Source organism: Erpetoichthys calabaricus, chromosome 5 (assembly GCF_900747795.2).
Source record: "Erpetoichthys calabaricus chromosome 5, fErpCal1.3, whole genome shotgun sequence".
Lineage (NCBI taxonomy): Eukaryota > Metazoa > Chordata > Cladistia > Polypteriformes > Polypteridae > Erpetoichthys > Erpetoichthys calabaricus.
This window is the reverse complement of record NC_041398.2, coordinates 86,789,121-86,813,170: the sequence shown is the minus strand read 5'-3', so window position 1 is coordinate 86,813,170 and position 24,050 is coordinate 86,789,121. Positions and strand designations below refer to the sequence as shown.

Here is a 24,050-nt window from a genome sequence, read left to right as displayed (position 1 = left end):
CAAAGTAATTGGCTACTAATTAAATAGGTGTCTTTAATGAAAACCTGTAGCCACTGAGATTAGTTAGTTTTATTTAGTTAAGAAATTTCAATATACAAGATAATGTGTTGCATTGAGTGCAAATGTCTAGACATTTTATCAGAAGGTACTTAAAAGAAAGCACTAATATGCTAAAACAGTAATTTAATTAAATATGTAATGTCTTGTCTAATTTAAAAATGAGAATTGTTTTCCATATTTTACTGAATAACTGAATCAGCCTCACAAATAGTCTTAAGGTTCCATAGAACTTAAAGAATAAACAGCCATAAGAAGAGAGATTTCTCAGAATAGTGAATAGTTAAGTGAGAATTTATTCAACTTCTGAGTAGCTGAGATTTGTTTTTTTCCTGGATTTTAGCTGTAACACATATTTAATGTCTGTCTTTAATTAATCCTAATATGAAGTGTAAATAAAAAAATGAAACTGAGAAACAGTGCAGTTGTGCTTATAGCTATAGTACATTACAATACATTTCTGTAAATAGTAACAGAATGATGTCTTCTGTGGACTTTTTTATATGTATTCGTTTTTGTATGCTGTACAACACTAAGAAACAAATGCTGATTGTGATGTTGTAATGCAGTTCCTGTCACAGTACGTGGAATATTCATTTTACTGTAGTTATTCTCCGCATGAAACTATTGTCTGAATTAATGATAGGGAAATAATTCTACAATGTCACAATTTATCATTAGTTGAATAAGTTATGGTGTGCAAATGGTTTCAGACACTTTAAAGTCTTGAAATGTTGCTGGATTTCAAGTAATACTTAAATTACATACAAGAAGAATAGTTTTATTTCAGTTTCACATGCTGAACGAGAAAAAGTAAATTATAAAATTAGATATTTGTTAGCAAAAATGGTAAACTCAAGGTTTCCTATTGTCTTGGAAAAACAATAAACGACAGCAAAGTTAAACACTGTCTAACCGTTATTGAATTCTTTCTTTTTAATGAGAACAAACATTATTCCAGAAACAAGAATCAACTGTAGACCTTAATCATACTTTCCTATTATGTGGAAATCCATGTAGTCATAAAAAATAAAAATCATAAAGACATGGGCCTTTTATTAATATGTATTAGTTTTGCTTTAGAAAATCAGCAAACAATTTATCAATGTAGTTTTGTAGCCTCGTGATGAAGATAAGATCATGGTAAATTTAAGTTAAATTGACTCTAAGCTGTCGACTTCCCGACAGTGTTCAGAAGCCATTAAGAAGGCTAACAGAATGTTAGGTTATATAGCACAGTGTGTGGAGTACACGTCCAGGGAGGTTATGCTCAACCTTTATAATGCACGGGTGAGGCCTCATCTTGAGTACTGTGTGCAGTTTTGGTCTCCAGGCTACCAAAAGGACATAGCAGTACTAGAAAAGGTCCAGAGAAGAGCGACTAGGTTGATTCCAGGGCTACAGGGGTTGAATTATGAGGAAAGATTAAAAGACCTGAGCATATACAGTTTAAGCAAAAGAAGATTAAGAGGTGACATGATTGAAGTGTTTAAAATTATGAAGGGAAATAGTACAGTGGATCGAGACTGTTATTTTAAAATGACTTCATCAAGAACACGGGGACACAGTTGGAAACTTGTTAAGGGTAAATTTCGGACAAACATAGTTTTTCTTTACACTAAGAATGATAGACACTTAGAATAAGCTACCAAGTAGTGTGGTAGACAGTAAGACTTTAGGGACTTTCAAAACTGGACTTGATGTTTTTTTGGAAGAAATAAGTGGATAGGACTGGCGAGCTTTGTTGGGCTGAATGGCCTGTTCTTGTCAAGAGTATTCTAATGTTCTAAAAATGCCTATATCATATGCTGTTTATATATTACCTTTCTCTAATGGACACTGCCCCTAAACATTTTATAAGTACAGGAATATTATTAAGTTGTATTCATTAATTTTTGTTTATGAGTCACAAGCTGGTTAGGTTACTTGCTCATACTCCCACAGTAGGCTAGACAAGTGAACCAGTAACCTTGAGGTTTGAAGGGCAATGTCTTAGTTATCAGAACACTCCCTAATGCAGGGTAAAGGTGAATTTTGTTTTTGGTGTTTTGCAAAGCTATTTATAGAACAGCAATTTGTTCAAAAGTATCTATCTTGATATAAGTTTTGACATTTTTGCAAATATATTTCCCTAGGTGACCAGAGCCAATACCAGAGTCTAGCAGCATTTAATACCTTTTGGCACAGAATCTGTCTGTATATTTTATTTCATGCTTTAATTTTTAAGGAAGCATTTTTTTCCAGGAAAGAAAACAATGTCTTTCTAGAGTATATTGTATATTCCCAACAAGAGTCATTTTTCATTTTATTTTTTACTATGTTTGGTAATTAAAGTAGGCATTCTAATAAACAAGGGATTTTTTTCCTATTTTTCTAGCATATCAGAATATTCTATTGCGGAAGAATATTTCAAAATCATGAAATCTAAGCTCTGCTTTGATGTGCAGTCACTTTAAAGATTTGGTGTTAACATTCTCTATCTATTCTTATAGAGTAGTGAAAGCCTGCATGGAGTGCCATTCCACTGCATATCACCCTTACCTTCTGCACCTTCTCACAGTCTTGTCTCAAGTCAATTTAGAGTCACCAATCAAGCTCAGTGTCTTTGTGATGCAAGTGAAAAATTGAAGTACCTAGAGAAAATTTACACAGATAGAGAAAGGATAGTGACTGACGTCAGTCTCTTGGAGTTATGCGGCAGCAGTACTAACCACTGTGTTGTCAATTTTGTATTACTTTCTTGCACAATTATTTTTCAGACTGGATGTTTCTTTCTTGTGATAAACCTTGAGAGGTTACTTTGAAATAGCTACATCTGTGATTTTTATCAATAAATTGTGAATGTTATTCTAGAATAATTAATAATAGCATTCACAAATATGCTTAATCCTGTTTAGGGGAGCTAGGTAGCATATATTAAATTAACGTATATTTAAATTAGAAATCTTAGTGTTTCAAAATTATTTGTTTTTTACCATACAGTTATTTCCCAACCGATATGAATATTTTAGACCAATAACAATATTGATGTGTGTGCAGTGAAGCTGTCTGTCTACCAATACATGTAGTAGCAGTATTGCTGGCATGTTTAAGTATTAGGTTTTCCCTGGAAAAGTGAAAAGAAGGTAAGTGTTTGACGTTTTCATATAAACATGTTTTAATGTAACATATAAACAGGTTTTTTGGATGTTTGTTACTCTCTCTTAAGAGTGCACTGCAGGTGGCTTGAGCACAAGTGTCTAATCGATAAATTGATGCTTATAAAGATAATAATATAATCCAGTATGGCTTTTCATGTAATAGAGTGCTAATTGAGAGCTGTGAGAGAGGTAAAAAATTGGAGGTTGAGTTGGGATTTGCACAAGTATGGGTAGCAAAGCCATCATCTTAAACCGAAGAGATGCAAAAGTGCTTCATATCTAGCAACTGATGATTACAGGATAGGCTTTAGAAAACGGATATACAATTTAATAACTAGTAACCAGGTGGTTTGTTGTGTGGTGGGTGCGGCAATGTGCTATCAGCGCATGCTCCCAACATAACTAGTGGTTGTCAGAATTCCATAGTTAACACATAAACGAAACTGTTTTTTTCTATCATCATTAAAACATTCTATTTTTAAATAGAGCTTCTGAAATTATGATTAACTTGATTTGAAGTGAATATACAGTAGCACTTTCTGGGGCAAGTCAAAAGATGGCTTATTAAACACTATGCTTGCAGATATCAATATGGTCAACCTTTAATGTAGATGAGTTTAATGGGAAAAACCGTAAAGCCGGATAAATTGGCTGTGTAAAGGAATGGTGCACAGTATCAAATACACTGGCTGTTGCAGGAGAAAACTCTTGAATAACTTTCATAGTAGTTGCATTGAAAAAGATCAGTTGAGCCATTTCAAAATCAACAAATATCCCAACCTTATTTAATAAAGGCTGTCTCTTCACACAGATGATATAACGATCATTATGCCATGCAGACAGCTGGTTATTTCTCAGTTCAAGACACCAGGATTGTTTGTTCTTTCCAAGCTTGACAGACTTTTGCGTTCCTTTACGCTCAATAGATCCGTAAGCAATGCCAAGGCTCCACTGCAAGCAGCACTTAACGTCAAACTCCCAGTAATGCCTTCCACTGAAAACACTTGTAGTGCCAAGCACACAACAAACTTTGTCAAACTGCTGAGGGTTCTCTTCCCTTGTGTGTGCCTCGTTGGTTAGGTACACACTGGTTAGATCTTTAGATACCATGAGATTTTTGTGAGATGTGTTTTCATCAAAAGTAATGGAAGAAGCATCTGTAAGGAAGGAAAAAATAAATTAGTTTGACACTGCATACCATATTTAGTTATTAAATTAACTGTTTTAAGCACAACTTTTTATTTCCAAGAAGTATGTTTTACAATTTTTGCTAATACAAATTAGCAAACACAAAGGATGTAACGTTTTCAGAATTTTCACAGCAACCATGATGAAAACCAAACAGCAGTTCTTTTCTTTGATGGTGAGAGACAAACAGTGAAAATTGACCTTCTAGAAAACATGAAGTGAAGCCATTAAAGTTCAGTAGTATCTGCTAAAACTTACAGAATTACAAATATGTCATTGGATTTAGTTTTAAATTGCAATATGCACGTTATTTATTTTCACTGCCTCCTTTACATGTCTTGCATTTAGGACTGCATGATAAAGTGAGAAGATATTCCTTAAAAATTTTCTCAAAGAGTGCAAAGAATTTGGTGTTTGCATATGTCTATTGACATGCAAAATAAAAAAAAGAAATGACTTTTATTTTAACTGGCTTAGTGTTATGGAATGCATGGTGGCCCAGTGGTTGAACCCATGGCCCCATAGTTTCAGATTCGATTCAAGATCATATTCCCTTTTGACTAGTAATATTTGCAGTTTATAGTGATGCAGAGTTATGATGTGTTATATGTTGGTCAGACATGCAAGTAAGAACTTCGCTGTACTCCATTCACTTGAAAATTGATTAGACTTCCAGCCCAGTCACTCCATGCAATTTTTGTGTTGGACCTGTTTTGTGTCCTTTGATGTACTGGTGTGCGGGCATTACTAGCTTTAGCACTAATTAGGGGTTTAGCCCCTCCCTCTGATAATGCTGTTAGTCCTACATAAATGTTAAATGGAAAAATAGAGTCAGTGTCCCTCTTAGAGTTTTCGTGTGGTGTTAGAGCAGAAAGATGAAGGGGGTCTGGGCTCTCAAAGATCAAGGGCTTGATGCTTGAGATCAGAGCCTAAAACCCCAGAAGCCCTCCATAATGATGCTACTGGACTGGTGCACTGTTCATGGTTGGTTTCTGTTATGCATCCTATATTGCCTGAATAGGCTTTTGCTCCCACAACAATAAATTTTATCAGGAAGGCACAAAGATGGATGGATGAATAATTAGTATACTTGACATAGGCTGTAAGGTAAATAATAAGTGGCTGTTCTGAACAGATAATATTGATACATTTAAGGTCAAATTATATGTAGTCACAATCATTCCTGTTATACTATAATTATTATTGTGTACTGGCTGCTATTTTAGTTTGGTACTTGTATAATTTACAGTATTACAGATCTGTTGCCAAAATACAGACAGCACTATGCTACATCAGCTACTCTTACAAAATATGTTTTAGTTCTACTTATTTAGTTAAGACACACAGTGGATCTTAAAGTCACAATTCAGGTTTAATGCAAATGAGAAAACATTTTTAGGTTTCCGCATACAGTACATCTCAGCAAGTCTTGGGCGAACTTTACAACTAACGTTGCTGCATGCTGGAGTTATCCTATCCTCTTTTACACTTTTGTTTTATAACTATTCCTTGGTTTATTTTTTACAAAGTTTCTTTAATTTAGTATTTAACTTGTATTCTAGGTTATTGACTTGTGCTTATCTATTTAGAGCAAACTTGGTGAACCAGATAGCATAGTACATGTACATCCCATGAAACAGATATTGGAAGTTGATCTACCTCGTAAGTGTTCATTAACCTTTAAACAGCTCACAAAAGCTTGAAAGTAATATTTTCTCTAATTGCCCACAATAATGTACAGAAGATGCCTGCTGGGAATGATGGGATGGCATGAGAATGAAAGACTAAAATTCCAGCTCAAAATATTGATTAGAAATTGCCACAGAAAGACTGAGGAATATATGGTGTTCCTAGCATCTAGAAATGCTGTTATTGTAACATTGGCCCCACATATACATTCATTTGACAGTATATACACTCTTTCCGAAACTGACAACTTAATTTGTTGAAGGAAAAACAGCTCCTACTTTTTATGAGTATACAATAGTCATAAAAACTTCTCAGGAATTTTCTTCCCACTTTCGCTGAGTAACAAACAGTTCAGTATATATGTGTCATTATAAACAATTGTTGAGGCTTCATTTAATTATACAGTATTTTATGACTAAGCAGTTCCTTCATTTGGGATATGTAATTTGCTATTGTGACCACTAGTGGGCATATCCAAGCACCACAGCCATGGGTTTAAATATCCATCCATCCATTATCCAACCTGCTATATCCTAACTACAGGGTCACGTGGGTTTAAATAAAGGGATTTTATTTGCAAAAGTACCTTTAATAGGCTTATTCTCACTCCGCCCAGCACAATGCAATTAGAACATAATTTAACATAATGGACTCCTTTTTTCCTTTCCTTCCACAGGGCGTGGTGTTAATTTTTATGCTGTACACAGGAGTACTTTTGGTGCCACATTATTGTATGGTGGAAGCACTTCCAGGTCACACAGAAGCCCTTAAAAGCAGGGGGGATAGTTCTCCCCTACAGCTCCTCCTGGAGTCACCTGTGGTACCCTGCATGGCTGCCCAACGAGACTACAGTTCCCAAAATACCCTGTGGGGGTACACATGGGTGCACCAGTGCAGCTTATCAGGGGAGTACACAGTCTTGGATGGCAGTCACCCCAATCCTTCCTTTTTATAATCCCATCTGGGAAAAGGAATAATATAAATATACAGAAATAAAAAATATAGTATTTCGCACTACATTATTATATAAGTCAATGAATTCCCAACATTAAATATTCTAGAAGTTGCTGAACTTTAACCATAGCTACACATAACTGAGTAATTATTATTTCAAAATACCTTATTCTTTTTCTTATCCTTGACACATTTTACACTGCTTACATAGAGTTTTGGTGTGGAAGAAAGTGCATTTATCTCCTTTCTAGGTAGACATATACTGTATGAGGACATATGCAAGAACATTTACAAATGGCAGGGGACCATCCAGTCAGTCCAGCTTATTTGCTAGCAGTGAAGTTAAAAACTTAAATGTGATGAATGAGAGGAAACCATTTAGTTCATCATGCTAGTATGTTTAGATAATTTCTAAGTTGTCTTACTATCCCATGCAGATATTTCCTAAAAGCTGCCAATATTTCTGCTTCAGCTAAATGCACTAGAGTTTTGTGCATGTTCCCTCAGTGCCTTATGTAAAGAAGTGCACCCTGGCTTTGGACCTAATGTCATTTCTCCTTACTTTCCATTGGTGTCCTCGAGTACATATTTTGCTGTTTAAGTGAATGAGTACTGCTGGATCAACTACATTGATTTCTTTGGAAAATCTGGATGAAGGTCGCCACACAGTCTTCTCAGCTCAAACTGAAGAGGTTTAATTCCCTGAACCTGTCACAGTAGATCATGGCTTTTTCGTTTTCTTGTATTCTAACTAAACGTTTTTAAAGTTGACAGGATATCTGCTTCAGCTATGCTAAATTAAAGTTTTTAAATTTAACAAAGTTGGAATGAAAACAACAACCATCTCTAAGTTCTAGATTAACAAAGCTGTGCATGGATTCTCATAGTGTTTGTTAGTGTTAAACCACATGATTCAGAACATTTACTATGGTTCTTAATTAGATGGTCATATTCTACATTGTTTTTTTAATTTGTAAGCAGAAAGGTAAAGAAAATCCATGTTTTTTACATCAGCTAAATTTAGATTATCCAAGTGTATAAACCTTTAATCTATCAAAGAAAGACCCAGCTATTGATGGTGACCCTGTCATTTGATAATATAGTAAGGTTTGTAGTGTGGTATACTTATTCCTTGTTAAGTACTTGGTGGTATTTTTATTACTTCTTCATGCAGTGAACTCATTCGCTTAAATAAAAAAAAATGTTATTAAACTGTGCAGTGATATTTCCTTTCCCTGCAACATAAACATTTACTGCAACAGATATTTTACAAAGGACGCTTGATTTTACTTCATGATTTTACTTTTGTTCTTAACAAATATTGACTTTCCCAAGCCAAATGCTATGCACAATACACAGCATAACAATTACTACCTATCTGTGCATTTGAGAGAACCATTTTTGTATACATATAGCTTTCAGGTTGAAAGTTTCCAAACATGTAGCCAGTAATAAAATTGTACAAAGACAGCATTCAACTGTCTTAGCCACAAAAAAAGAAATCCAATGTGATCTAATAACCCAAAGAATGAATATATATAATCATGCAAAAGTATATGAAGAGCTTAATAATATTAGATTAAAATCAAGCTGTGTGCCGCACAGATACTGGCAAGTTTTAACCCATATAGTCCATGTTTTTCATATAGGTAACTTTTTATTTAGCATATTAAAAAAATGAAAATTCAAAAACCTACGTGTTTACCGAAAACTTTAAAATACTCTAATATCTAAATCCCAACCATTTCAATATCAAACAATCTTATGTGTAAAGCAGACTGTAACAATCTTGCGGTCATGTATATATGTTATCATCCAGTTGACGCTTGGAACGTTTCTGGTGTGCTCTGTAAAAGCAACGGATAGTTTTATCATGAAAAATCTGTATTATTATTTGTTTTTTTGTTAACTATATTTTAATCTTGCATTATTCTTATTGTAACAATGTTGTAGTGGTAATAGAATGAAATCAACCTAATAATAATATTAATTTAATTGACCTTTTTTTGTTGTCAAAAATTCTGCATGTAAAAACTTATTACTACACCAGAAAACAAAACTTAATCTGTCAAAAAACTTTAAACAAATGTTTCGGTTTTCCCATCATTTTTTACACTACCTTGAACATTTTCCATGATTATATTTTGATGAATATAGGGTATTATATATAAGACTGGTAACGGCGGACTGCACGATAACATTTTCATACTCTTTCTCTGTACATTTAGCATTCATTTGCTCAAAGGTTGATGTGCTTATTGCTTTGTGAGCAGCTCGTTTTCTCCACTGTAGCAGCCTGATTCTTCAATTCTTCCGTCGGCATCTTTTCATGTTAAAACTGATTTAAGTCAGTTTTTGTGTTGCAATTACTTAGTATGTTTTTCTTAATTTTTCACTTAAGCTGACACTTAAATCTTTAATCTGCCTCAAGAATGATTTAAGATATGAAGAGGTAGAGGAAGTGATGGCGAAGGTAGAAGGGATGAGAATGGCGCCCGTATTCATGCGCTGCACGGCCGCCCTGCAGCCCGCTGCTGAGAGTTGAAACTACAATAAATTAAAATGAAAATCAAAAGAGTAATAAAAATCATCACCCCGAAAGCGGACAGTAGAGGTTACATAGTATATGTGTACCAAATTCAATACCAGGTACCAGGTACCAGGTCAATAGTCAAACAGTTAGCGAGCTACAGGGGATTTAAAATTCTGGACAGACAAACGGACAGCCATGGTAGCGTATTATATAAGAAGAAACATAAGCAATTTTATTTTCATTGTTAATTTATTTTTGTGTTTTTTTAAATTATAGTTTTCTCAAACAATTACTGGTTAAAAAAAACAAACTTTATTTTCCTTTAGGGCAACGCTGGGTATTTCAGCTAGTAATATATATATATTACAAAATTACTTTAGTTTTGTTTGAACTTTTCCCATAGTTGTAAAAAAAAAAATTGGAATAAAATCAATTTCAGAGTTGACACTTAAATCTTCAATCATAAGTTAATGCAGCACATTAAATGCTTTGTGTTGTGTTCCCCGACCCAGTTGTTAATCACTGTGCTTCTTAAACTGACTTCCTATGCACTAAGAGGAGGCAGCAATCATCGCACAGAATCCATTCATTTCATGGTATTCCTGCTCTCTAAAAATTTAGAATGCTAAGATAAATACTTGATATCATTTTCATGATGAAATGCATTAAAGCAGGTATTAAAAAAGCACGGTAGGGAGGCGGTAGTGCTGCTCCCTGGCAGTAAGGGGTCCCCAGGTGTAAGTTCAGTGTAGAGACCTTTATGTCAGGTGTGACGAGGCTCCAAAAAACTGGATGTATGAATAGCTATCGCACAGGTTTAACTTAAATATTGTGTAAATGTTGGTTTTTTTGATCTGGTGGTCGGAGACACGAACACAGAATTCAATGCATGTTCTTCTGAGCGGGCTTTCTTTATTGCACGCGTGCTGTCTCTATCTGACGTACCAAAACCCCAGTTCCTATCCATCCTTTTTCTTTCTCCACATAACCAATCACCACACGATAAACGTCTTTGTGAAATTAAAACTAGTTATAAACTTAGCCCACGGAGTGTTCAGAACTTTAAAAAATATCTTCGTTTTACATGTTTAATTATGCCATCCATTCAGAGTTGCGCCCATCGAAGGATGAATACAAGCAAAACATACACTAGCAGGGTCAATATAGCACAACAAAACCCCACATCCTACATGACTTTGAAAGGAAACTGAAGCGCTGAGTAAACCCACCAGAAAAACATGCAAATGCAAGGCAGGCACGCCGCCGTGCCCCCATATGATTAATGCATGCTTTAATGCATTTCACCATGAAAATTATATCAAGTATTTATCTTAGCATTCTAAATGTTCAGAGAGCAGGAAGATCATGAAGTGAATGTATTCTGTGCGGCGATTGCTGCCGGCGCCTCCTCCTAGTGCAAGAAGAAGTCAGTTTAAGAATCACTTAACACAAAACATTTAATGTGCTATATAACTTATGACGGGGTTTGAAAACATGTCGTCACACTATTACACAGTACCCAGGTACATTACACTGTATTGAAAACAAATAAAACAAGTACAACTTGGCTTGCAGTATTATCCAATAGTATAGAAACAGTATTTACACATCTGACCTTTTAAAACTAAAGTATCTCCAGGCTCTCTGTCCATTTTCACCATGCAGCATTCCTATGCTACCGCCCACTATTTGGTGGTGTAGCAGTGAAAAAGAGCCCTAGTGCAACAAATCTGTGTTTAGTGGTGTAGCAGTGAAAAAGGTCCCCACTTGCGCCACGTTCCGAACGTCGTTTAGGCAATTTAAACCGGTGTTGCGGTATAAGAAAAATCCATATCATAAAAAAAATAAAAAACGGTTTTCGGTATGAACCGGTATACCGCCCAGCACTACTGTAACCTCACATCTCTAATGAAATAATTAACATCATATCAGTTAGACATGACTGAAAACCTATAATTTGTCAAACCCAAAAACTGTCCTTTACTGGCTCATTTTTCTTATAGGATTAACATGATATAAAAGGGAATAACACAACTACAGAAAGAAGACCAGTTTGGGAGTTGTATTTTAAATGGATGTTCAGGCCCACTAGTATTAATTAACTTACTGCATTTACCTGTCTTGTAAATCTAAACAGTTGTAATGATCTATATCGGGCGTCCTCAATCATGGTCCTGGAGGGCCGCAGTGGCTACAGGTTTTCATTCCAGGCAGTTTCCTAATTAGAACTCCGTTCTTGCTGATACTGAAACTTGGTGTTTAATTGTTTGGCTTGATATTTTTTTTTATTCATCCAAGATAAATTTTAATTGCACTGTAGAGTTTCCTTATCTGGGAACATTATCTATGTGTTTTGTGGACTAGAACACATTTAAGTTGGTGATCCTTCCAGTTCCCCTCTCATTCATTTCTAAACTGTTTAACACAGATACTTCATGGTGTATATGCACAGGTTTAAAAGGAAGCACATTAGCTGGAGAGCTGCTGATTACTTGGGTTTCTGCATTTCATTATTAACTGATGTCTGGTTAAGAAAATGGAACAATTAAAACATAAATACAGCAGCTAAAAACTAAAAAATGCTATTAAGGGTTCTGATTTGTAACAGGCAATTAAGCCCAATAAACATTGCTTTAGTAGTAAAAAATTGGTACTAATTAAGAAATTGGTTGGAATTAAAACATGTAGCCACTGCGGCCCTTCAGGACCATGATCGAGGACCCTTGCTCTACTTTAGCAAAAGGAGAAGAAAGACATTTTGAAGTCAAGTCTACTCTGAAAAATAAACAGATCCAAGTGCTGAATTTTCTTCAGGCAATACATTTATACAATTATGTATATCTTTTTTGAAATATAATTTTCTACTTTTTGCTTTTATTAAAAGCATTTCCATTGATATCAGTTTAATAAGCCATACTGTATTTCAAAATTGCAACAATATATATCAGAATAAACATGATATGTTTTAAACTTAAATCTTTAAGGGGTAGCCCCTTTACTTCTCTGAGTTATTGCTACTTTACAGAGCTGAAGCATATGATTTCAGTTTTCAAGTTGGGATGCTTTTTGTTTTGAGTGCTCACTTCCTCTGGGTATTTCTGAATCCTCCTCTGAGCTGAATATTCACAGCAGTACTTGTTTTCACATATTGAAATTACTTATATTTTTAATTTTTTAAAGAAAATGTTAAATTTAAAGAAAAAAGACATTCACCTAGCAAATATGACTTCCTCTGAAGTTGTGCCTTGAGGTCACTGTTCATGTTTTGCAGTAATTTTAGTAGCTTTTGAAATCTTAATTCATTCATGAAAATGTCTTGGTCATCAATTTTTTTGTGGCAACTGAAAAAGAAGCATCAATATAATTTTATCATTAACCAAATACATGCATAAAATATATGCAATTCATTAAAAAATGTATTAATTGAAAACAGCATATAGTTTTTTTTGCATATTAGCAAACATTTGTTTACATTTCAGACCACTTGAGCCTTGATTCTTCTTGTTTCTTCATGAGTTCCACCAATTGCTATGGCAGTTGCTGGAAATGTCTGTACATTCTTTTACAAAAATAAAGACTGAACAACACAATAGCTGTTATTCCTTATGCAGTATTGAATTGATTTTTGATGCAGGTTAAATAAAATATGCTTTACATAATTAGGATGATAGATAAATCAATATAAAATATATATTTGTTTTGAAGCTGTCAGTGATCTAGCATTTTCAAAATATATTGATGTTGGCTATTAAAACAAGTCAGGAAGTAGAAAATTGAATAACCTTCAAATCACTTACATTTTTGAAAACACCTAAAGACACAAACAATGTAAAGAATTAGAGTTACTTAAAAATCTGCAGAAATGTTACATTAGGAGACATTATCTTTTTCTTTGAAGCATGTAGTATACAGTACTGTATTATATAGTTTCAAAGGATATATTAACTTTGTATGTCTAATTAAAATGATTTATAAATTTACATATCAAAACTTTAGGGATTTTTTCTCTTGTCTTAAGAGTCCAAGGCTGAAGGGATGTCAAACAGGGCCTGTTAAATTCCATTGAGGCACTGTGTGTGATTTAGGACTATATAAAAATACATTGTTGTTGTTGTAGATTTATTTTTCTGTTGCCTATTTTGCTAGCTGTGAAGCACTTTGAGATACATTTCCCCTTGTATATAAATAAGTGCTGCTGCTGTTTATATAACCTGAAAACAAAAGATAATTGATTTCCCAGAATGATTGAATTAAGAGATGTAAGAAGAAACAGTAGTTTCATTTTTTTTTTTCATCTGTATACTTTAAATAAAACATGACCATATATGTATGTAGCACCACATGGTATATATATATATATATATAGTACCAATTTGTAGGTACTATAGAGAATTGTATTATTAAGATTGGTAATCTCTATGTGTTAGAAGAGTATTATAAGCATATGAGAAAAGTAGACACTATATTTTATCAAGTATTAAGATATAACAGTTAGTGAGTTAAAACGTTCATGCTTATATATTTTTATTACCCCGTATAAACCACAAACTACCATTATCTCTCAAGTTAAAGTCTGGACTTGCAGGAGAGTTGAGAAGAGATGGGCCCTTTTATAAGAAGGGGAATGTAAACTCTTGGGTTGTAAATAATATTGTCCAGTGCTGGGAAAGAAGGGAGTGCAGGTAGGCTTGTCAGAAAGATACGTTGGACAGCGAAGAGTTTGACACCCAGTCAGCCGAGAGATAATGGTAGATTAATTAGGGGCAGAATTTGAGCAGTGAAATATTGTGGAGTCATATGAGGATAAATAATGACTTGTGTGATAAGAATTATATTAAATATAAGAGTTGATTTTAGTTGTTAGCTCATTGTTCCATCTGAGATGAGTCTGTGTGCGTGCCATACATTAAAGCTTAATTCTGCTGTCTGTTCTGAAGTCTCCGAGTGCCTTCTTTGGAACTGAGGGCGCCCCTGCCATGTCAGCCTGCTTCAACAGTAGCAAGAGAAGTTAAAAAAACAACAACAACAACAAACTGTGGTAATAATAAAAAAAACCACATTGACTCCTCAGTGAATTAGTTATTCTAATAATTATTTCATAATACTACTATATATGCTTCACAGCAGATGAATTAAACAGAAGTTTCTACTGTCTACACCATATACACCAATGTATATATTTTATAAATTCCATTCAGTTTTATATCTACAGGATTTTAGAGTATATTGCAAAACCTTCAATGAGACAGTCAGTTAACATAAGATTAAAAAAAAATGTTTTGTAGAATAATCTTTATTTAGCAAAATATTTTAGAGTGCTAATTAACCTTTTAGATTTTTTTTTTTGTTTTTTATCAAAAAAAAATCTAAAATGTAAAAGTCTATGTGTGTGTAATGGCTAGACCACTTTATATTTACGCATAGGATATGGTATGTATTTATTAAATTGTAATGTATCCTGATCCTTTGAGTTGACTTAAGGTTTGGAAAAATATACAAAAATAATTGAAGGTAGCAGGGACATCCTTTAGTTCAGGCAAAGTGTTAATAAATATTTTGAGCTAAATTTTAATTACCTGTGCTCAATGCTGATATCCTACAAAAGAATAAAAAATGGTGTTTAGAATGGTTTTTTAATAAATAATTGTACTAATTTAAACATTAAGCACTTAATTTCAAAGCTTTATGTGAAATTATGATTATGACAGTGCTACATTTGGACAATAATAGAGGCCATGTTAGCATACTTTGTCATTTTTTCATATTATATGAATATACCATAATTACAAGAAGCATGGTTGCACATACAGTTGTTTTACTCCCTCAAAGCATTTGGACACCTATTTGGCTACTGGCTAGAATAAGCTCCACCTCATCTCTACCTATAAGCTCCATCACATCTTTACCTAGTACTGGATCAAACTTGTTCAGAAAATCAATGGATGAAATTTAATTGTACTTAATCAAATAGATTTCATACAACATTTAAAATATGTGCCTAATTTGGGCAATATTATAAAGAAGATGGTATAAGGAAATATTTTAAAGATCAGTTTATCCAGTGTAAAAAAAAAAAAAAATAAATAAATAGCCTGCTGGCACATACTGTAAGTATTCCTACTTTACATTGTCTATGTTCCAAAAATTTTTAGTTTACTGTGTTACTCAAGTTCTTGGGCAAGCCACAGATTATGTTACGCTATTTACAGTTCTTAATTTGTAGGTTGGCTGTTGCTTGCTCTTATTGTTCCTGAGTCAGTCTCTAGTACCTTTCAACCATGACCAAATGTGACATTTACATTGTTTTCTTTTTCTACTGTCTGAAGTTTTCTATTGTGTAATTAACATTGATGGATGATCAGTAGTGAGCGAGAATCAGCTAATCCTCTACGTTGCAACTTTTCAAGGTTCAAACCAGCCAAAGATGTTAATGATGAACAAAAATCTTTGGGACATTTGTGAGAATAATAGAAACACTTATTATAGCCATCTTGCTGCCATACTTTCAAGAGCAGACCAGCAAATTTCTCCATGTCATACTGTCAAAATTTAGTTGTGAATAAAATAGTAACGGTATTCTGGTAAATTTTTCAGAAACATTTCTTCTTAAATAATTCTCCTGCTTTTAATGATATAAGCTGTGCTGTGGCTACTGCTCTTCAGAATACACTAGTCAACTACTTGACCACAATTGTAAAGTTTCTTTATTGCTTCTTCTTTTTAACTTATGCTCAGGCAATGAATTATTAGGAGGTTTTATGTGCTCTAGTGATAGTATTAGAGCCATTGGAACCTTTTATTCATGCTGCATGCCTATTAAACTACCAAATACCCACTGGTAGTTATCAGGCAAGTGGGGTGGTTGGTTGCTTTTTAAATTCTTAATCCTCCTAATAATATTGAATAATAAAAAAATAGAATATAAAAACTTAATGTTGCAAAGTGTGAAATATACAGTATATTGCAGTACAGAAAGCAATCAAGCATGATATTATTGTTGAAAAATATAGTCTTAATATATACTACAGTGATCCCTCGCTATATCGCGCTTCGCCTTTCGCGGCTTCACTCTATCGCGGATTTTATATGTAAGCATATTTAAATATACAGTATATCACGGAATTTTTGCTGGTTCGCGGATTTCTGCGGACAATGGGTCTTTTAATTTCTGGTACATGCTTCCTCAGTTGGTTTGCCCAGTTGATTTCATACAAGGAACGCTATTGGCAGATGGCTGAGAAGCTACCCAACTTACTTTTCTCTGTCTCTCTCTTGTGCTGACTTTTTCTGATCCTGACGTAGGGGGATTGAGCAGGGGGGCTGTTCGCACACCTAGATGATACAGACGCTCGTCTAAAAATGCTGAAAGATTATCTTCACGTTGGCTACCTTCTGTGCAGCTGCTTCGTGAAGCGACAAGCTGCACGGTGCTTCGCATACTTAAAAGCACGAAGGGCACGTATTGATTTTTTTTATCTGTCTCTCTCTCTCTCTCTCTCTGCTCCTGACGGAGGGGGTGTGAGCTGCCGCCTTCAACAGCTTTGTGCCGCGGTGCTTCGCATACTTAAAAGCCAAACAGCCCTATTGATTTGTTTGCTCCTTTGAAGAGGAAGACATGTTTGCATTCTTTTAATTGTGAGACTGAACTGTCATCTCTGTCTTGTCATGGAGCACAGTTTAAACTTTTGAAAAAGAGACAAATGTTTGTTTGCAGTGTTTGAATAACGTTCCTGTCTCTCTACAACCTCCTGTGTTTCTGCGCAAATCTGTGACCCAAGCATGACAATATAAAAATAATCATATAAACATATAGTTTCTACTTCGCGGATTTTCTTATTTCGCGGGTGGCTCTGGAACGCAACCCCCGCGATGGAGGAGGGATTACTGTATATCTTTTTACAATGCCATAGTGTTGTATGTACTGTACCAGACTAAAGATGCTTGAAAGGAAGTGTCTTTTATGTTTTATACCAACATGGCTTCTAGCTTAGTTGTAGATTTCAAGCTAACTTACCTGTGATATGTGTCCAGCTCTGTTCTCTTCCATATCCTTCTCTGCCTTTTTTAGAGATGTCTGAGCCTGAGTAAGATACTGACTCCATTCCTTAATGGATTTGTTCAGCTTGCTACCAGTTACTCTTTTCTCTTGTTCTATAGATTCAAGAGTAGCTCTCTCATCAGATTCCAGTGCTTTTCTAATTACATCATATTGTTCAGAAACCTGCTGCTTCTTCAGATCTGCATTTATCTTAACAAACAAATGAATACATGAAAGTTAACTGCTAACAGTATTCTGTAGTTATATGTAACCACCTCACCAATAGGCTAAAAGATCACATTTATGCATTATTTGAAAATTGTACACTAGCAACACCTCAACACTTTGTCTGTGTCATTTACATAAAGTGTGTGATTGTACACATGGGTGAATTTGTGTATAATATACACGGATACATCACCACTTACAGGGAAAATTATTAGGAACACTTGTACGCCTGCTTATCCATGCAATATCTAATCAGCCAATCATGTGGGTGCAGTGCATAAAATATTACACATTCAGGTCAGAAGATTCAGTTATGTTCATGTCAAGTACGAGAATGGGGAAAATTTGTGATCTCGGTGATTTCAGTTATCGCATGATTGTTAGGACCAGATGTGCTAGTTTGAATATTTCTGTAGTTGCTAAACTCATGAGATTTTCTCATACAACAGTCTATACAATTTACTCAGAATCATGTGAAAAACAAAAAAAATAACATTCAGTGAGTGGTAGTTCTGCGGATGGAGGTGAGGAGAGAATAGCCAGACTGGTTTGACCTGATGGAAACTTAGATAACCACTCTGTACAATTGTGGTGATCAGAAAACATCTCAGAATGCTGAACATGTCAAACCTTGAGGCAGATGGACTACAACAACAAAGTCTATGTTGGGTTTCACTCCTGTCAGCCAAGAACAGAAAGCTGTGGCTGAAGTGGGCACAGGCTCACCAAAACTGGACAGCTGAAGACAGTAAAAACTTTGGTCAGATGAATCCATGCACCCAACCTGCCTAGTGTCAAAAGTACAGACTGGTACTGTTGTATAGACTGTTTTCTTGGCACACTTTGGACCTGTAAATACCAATTGGTCACAACTTGATTGTCATTGCCTACTTTAGTATTGTTTATGACCGTGTGCATCCCTTCATGGCCACAATTTACTCATCTTCTAATGACTACTTCCAGTATGATAATGCGCCAAGTCACTATACAAAAGTCATTTCATACTGGTTTCATGAAAACGATAATGACTTCATTGTTCTTCAGAGGTCTTCCCAATCACCAGATCTGAATCTAATAAAACAACTTTGGGACGTGGTAGAATGGGAGATTTGCAGCGTGAATGTATATTTGACAAAACGGCAGAAGCTGCATGATGCAATCATGTCAACATGGACCAGAATTTCAAAGAAATGTTTCCAACATTGTGTGGAATCTGTTTCAAAGAATTGAAGCAGTATTCAGAGCAAAAGGAGGCGCTACCCAGTATTAGAGTAGTACAATACCGTACCATTTTCTAAGCCTGCTTAATCCTGAGCAGGATCTTGGGAGCAGGAGCTAGAGTCTGTCTCAGCAACGATAGAGCATAAGGCAGATACCGTCCCTGAACAGGGCACTAGCCCAATGCAATAATAGTATAGTGATCCTAATAATTTGTTCAGTGAGCAAATATATATTATAAATGCTTTATAAAATTGGAAACCAATACACAACTAATTGCCAAGGGCAGTACACAGTCAGTTCTGATCACAATGCAGACTGTCTAGGTTTATTTGCTCATGTGCTTAAGAGAGATATAAACAGCAGTTGTTATTTTTCTCTTTAATTTGACAGGTAAATTTTTCAATTTATGGTAGTCTATTCTGTAGTGTTAAAACAGCAGGTACTTAGGGGTTGCATATGCAGTGCAATGAACAATCAGTAGTTTTAAACGCGTGCATTAAAAAACAGAATGTATATAATGGAGGGGTCCCTTTTGGTGCTGTTAAACTTGATGCCAGTTTAATTGTAAATGTGAGAAGAATTCCCACTAAGGGTCTTGTGTCTTGTGCTGTCCTGGAACACAATGAGCCATTATCAGAGGTAGTATTAGAACACAATTTGAAATTGGGTTCAAAATTGCTTTGTTTCTTAGTCAGCAGTCAGGGAGGAACATATATTGGTATAAATGTCTTTCTTAGACAGTTTTGTAAATGATACGTTAAGGGAGAGTAGCAAAACATGTGCATGCGTAGTGAATGCTTTCAAAAGTGTGTAACTTAGATAATGTATAAATCATATAACCAAAGCAAAGCATTAACAAAATAACAAGATTTTCATTCTCTATGACCAAGCCCAATATAATTTTTGTGTTGCATATACAGTATATAATATCAGAATACTTAACATTTCTGGAAAGTTATAAAATGGAGAACTGATGAATAAAAAATTACGTTTGTTATTTTTTTGGCAGGAACAAATAAATTATTGTCTAACCTGATTTTGTGCAGTTAGGAACCTCTAATAAGGAAGAAGAATTCCATGAGAGTTCAGTAATTTCAAATTGTGTGGTTGTTACCAAACAATAAAGTATTTCCAACGTTTCTGGCTTCCTGTTAGATTATAAATAAATGTATGCAATCTTTCACAAACTGAATTATTGGTTTTACACAAATGTGTTGTGTGAATGTATATATGTGTGTGTGTGTATGTATGTATATTTTTTTCAGAAGGAGGGAAGACAGAATGGTCTGGGAGTTTGCAGGCCATGTCAGGGCATATTTTGGGAGAATATTTACAAACTGTAGTGCATGATGCCACCCAGTAATCATGTGACTCCTGTCTAACAATTTCTAGTTTGATGCTCTGTTATGCTAATAGATACAGCAACTCTGTGGTGCTTGTAACACATGCACAGCTGTACAAAAACATTTTTCCTTGAATCAGCCTTATAACTGCTAAAGGAATTGAGAAGTGCCTTATTTTACTAATGCTTGGTAAATGTAGTAAGCAGAAAAGTTATTGGCCTTCCACTACTTTTCTTAAGAAGAAGAAACTGTCACCAGTAATAAACAAATCCAAACTAACATTTATAAAACTACAAAATTTCCACTCAAAAATAAATTTTAGTAAATGTAAACACCATTGAAACTGTGCTATTAAAATTGGATTTACACTAAGTCTAATACCTATTTAGTAAATTGAATATATGAAAAGAAAAAAATCATTGACCTTGAGATCACATGTTCAAAGTTCAGTAATGAATGGTCTCCCTTTATACTTTTTTGGATTTATTTAATTTTTTTCGCACTTACTGTAAGGTCTTGATATCTTTTCTTCAATGACTGAATATGGGCTTCAGCTCTTACTTTTTCTGCAGCAACGTCTTCAAGATGGTGGAGGAGTACTGCCTAGTTTTCACCAGTAAGAACATCAGCTATAATATTGTGTTTTTACAGTTAAAATGCTCACTAACACAGAGTAAAACACAACTAAGGAATTAATCAATTTAAGTAACACTACTAGCCACAGTTGGCTATATATTCTTATGATTTATTATGTAATGTTTTTTGTTATTGGATTATATATTAAAATATGTTTATTTTTATCATGTACATTATTATGTATAGTGTATTAATTTTAAAATAAAGTTTTATTCTGCTTTTAAAATTTTATTTTTATATTATTTTAGGAAGTTGGTGACAAAAAAATACCTCTAATTGCTTTCCTCTTGTTTCTCTGTTAAGCACCATTTTCCCAATTTTTGGGGAACCCAGGTTTGGCTTATTGCCTCCTCTCTTAATCTCTTGATGTTCACAGTCATCAAGCATCTTATGTCTTCTTTGGTCTTCATCAGTTTTGGCACTGCCCAACACCTGGTTCCGTTGTGGAAATTCCTCTTCAGATAGTAGCTTGTTTTCTGCCATCATCTGTATTAAGTTTAGAATAAGAGAAATTAGCTGTTAATTTTAGAGTGTGTGGTACATGACAAAAAATGTGGTGCAAATGTTTTTTGTGTGTGAATCCTTGCCTTTCAGGCTCCTCTCAGTTACAGTGGCTGCAGCATGTTCCAGTCTATTGGTTCCAGTTTATTGATTTGGCACTTCATTGTCTATTGTTGCTCATTTCTCAAAAGTGGGGAATAGTCCAGAATCAGAAGGATCTACTTGCCTGTGTCCCATGTGGTAGTACAATGTACTTCTATTACTAAAGTGACATTAACTTTAAAAGGCATACTGGGCTAATTAAGGTTAAACACAATGCAGGTGGAGGAGCTGCACTTAGAAGGATTACTTTAACACAGGGTCAAGGACCTGAAGCTACAGAGGGAGCATAATAAGAAGTGACTACAGCCTGACATAATAAGGCAGGAGACCAAGAAAGGTTTGGTAGCCAAGGAAGACTTTCGGCTTTCCCACTACGGAAGATGCAGTATATGGATAGGAAGCAACAAGATTCCAGCTACTTTTTTATGTATCGTATGCAACATCCACAAAATAATAATAACGATCTTTTGCCTGTCAGTCTGCCTGTAAATTTAATTATGGGTTTCAGACTTTAGAACTATAGAATCTTCAAACCTACTAATTCAGTTGCATTTGATTAAATTGTTTGTTACTATGCTTTACAGTACAATGAGAAGTAGTCTTTGCTTGTTCCGTATCTGCACATGACAGAACAACAGAGTGGCGAAACATTACCAAATAAAGCTCTTTTATTTAAAAAATAAATATTTGTAAGGATGTAACCATATGAAATTTGAAATCCGTTTCAAATATAAACATGCATTGTGTATTAGACAGGATAAGTAGCATTCAGACAGCACAAGGCCTTATCAAAAGATAATCAGAAAGAAACCAACATGTTCTTCTGAACCAGTCAGTTGGAAGCAAATTTCACCTGCAAACAATGATAGCTATCATAGACTTTTAAAGAGATATCAAAATTTTATTGTAAATACTGTGTTTTACCATTGGCCACAGGTCAGTAGGTTAATAGTTCACTACAGTTGGTTTAGCAGGGTAAGATTTATATTTCATTCTCACCCTCTGGTAAAAAGTCAGGTATTTGTTTGCTTTATGTTGACAGTATTCCAAGTGTCTCTACAGGAGACGTTTGCATAAAAATGCTTTAGTACTCTTTGGTCCTTCCCCATTACATAGTTTTTGAGTGTTGTCATTCAAGTATTTTTTTGTGCCAAGCTCTAAAGTCTCTGTAAAGTCCCTTCTTAAAGAAATTCCTGGGGAGAGATAATCCTACTAGGACTAATGTACAAGTTTTTGTATGTGTGAGTTTTTATATGTGTGTGAGTTTCCCTGCTGTATAAAATTCTTTAAGTGTGAATCAATTTAAATGAGAAAACAACAGTAAAATGTGATAACAGGAGGCAAGGTCTTGGCAGCATAGATTATTAATGCTAAAGTAATATTTTTAACATAACTTTATTTTTTTCATGAGAAGCTAAACAATTATAGAGAGGAAGACAGAATTTTCAACTACTTTGACTGTTCTGATTTGAAATATATTTGTCTGGTTTCAACTCTTAACTACCCAAGTGTAGTCAAGACATTTATCCATGTTACCATTGTACAATTATAATTAAGAGTTGTTTAAAAATAGTTAAATGTATTCTAGGATGATCATTACTTTGGTCCAGTAAATAAGTTAAAAAATTATCTTTCTGTTACACCAGAACAGCTTTTCATTGAATAGAATTTAAGTTTTTCTTACCTGGCTTTAGAAGCCTCTCAAGGGTCTCAGAAACAGGAAGTTCTCTTTCAGAATTAGCTTTGAAAAAGGTGTGGTTTTAGCAAGTAAAAACATATCTTTCCCTTTTCAAGTAATGCCTGTTTTGTCTTGTCAAAGCATATTTACAAACTTGTGCCTGCAAATGAAAACTTAAATAGGTTAGAAGAAGGCAAAACCTGTGTATACAGTATGTCTCATTAGGATAGCTAGGAAGAACAATTGGTATTAAAAAGTGCCTGTTTAAAAGTGAACAAATAAGGTGAGGGTTGAGGTTTTAGCATGGTTTATAATTACATATTTTAAGTGATTACGTGATATATGGGATCACCTGTAGTTCTGATTGGACAGACGTTTTTCTAAATCTTGTCATTATGGTTTACTGAAACTTCTGCAAGAATGTGATATTGTTTAATTTCTGTAGTATATTTATCTAGATCAAATAAAAGTTAATATTGAAAAAGTGGAACAAGTGCAGCAGCAGAAACATACATATGACTAAATTAAAATATCAAACAATGCATGTTTTCTCCTGTTTGGTAAACAAATAGTAGTCAAGAATAATTTCATAAGGAAAGGTGCTTGACAATGTTAAAAATAATATTTGATTGGTTTATGTGAAATAAATGGTTAAATATACTCTGTGTTAACATTTTAATAAGATTGTACAATGTTTTGTTTTAAGAATTTGACTAGTATACTCTAATATAAGCTATACTCT

At 34.4% G+C, this 24,050-nt stretch overlaps 2 protein-coding genes across 2 annotated transcripts in view; one reads left to right on the top strand and one right to left on the bottom strand.

The window, feature by feature from the left end:
• zcchc4 (zinc finger, CCHC domain containing 4) overlaps positions 1-24,050 on the top strand; it is a 66,739-nt gene that overhangs the window by 18,229 nt on the left and 24,460 nt on the right. The gene's annotated exons all lie outside the window — the stretch shown is intronic.
• Positions 55-24,043, bottom strand: si:dkey-219e21.4 (zinc-binding protein A33). The gene is made up of 7 exons (XM_028801742.2): positions 23,315-24,043; positions 21,298-21,513; positions 20,899-20,994; positions 17,576-17,809; positions 15,138-15,157; positions 12,775-12,902; positions 55-4,354 (listed from the first exon to the last, which is right to left on the bottom strand). The coding sequence occupies exons 2-7, from the start codon at positions 21,511-21,513 to the stop codon at positions 3,762-3,764; spliced, it is 1,287 nt and encodes a 428-aa protein (XP_028657575.1). The 5' UTR covers positions 23,315-24,043; the 3' UTR covers positions 55-3,761.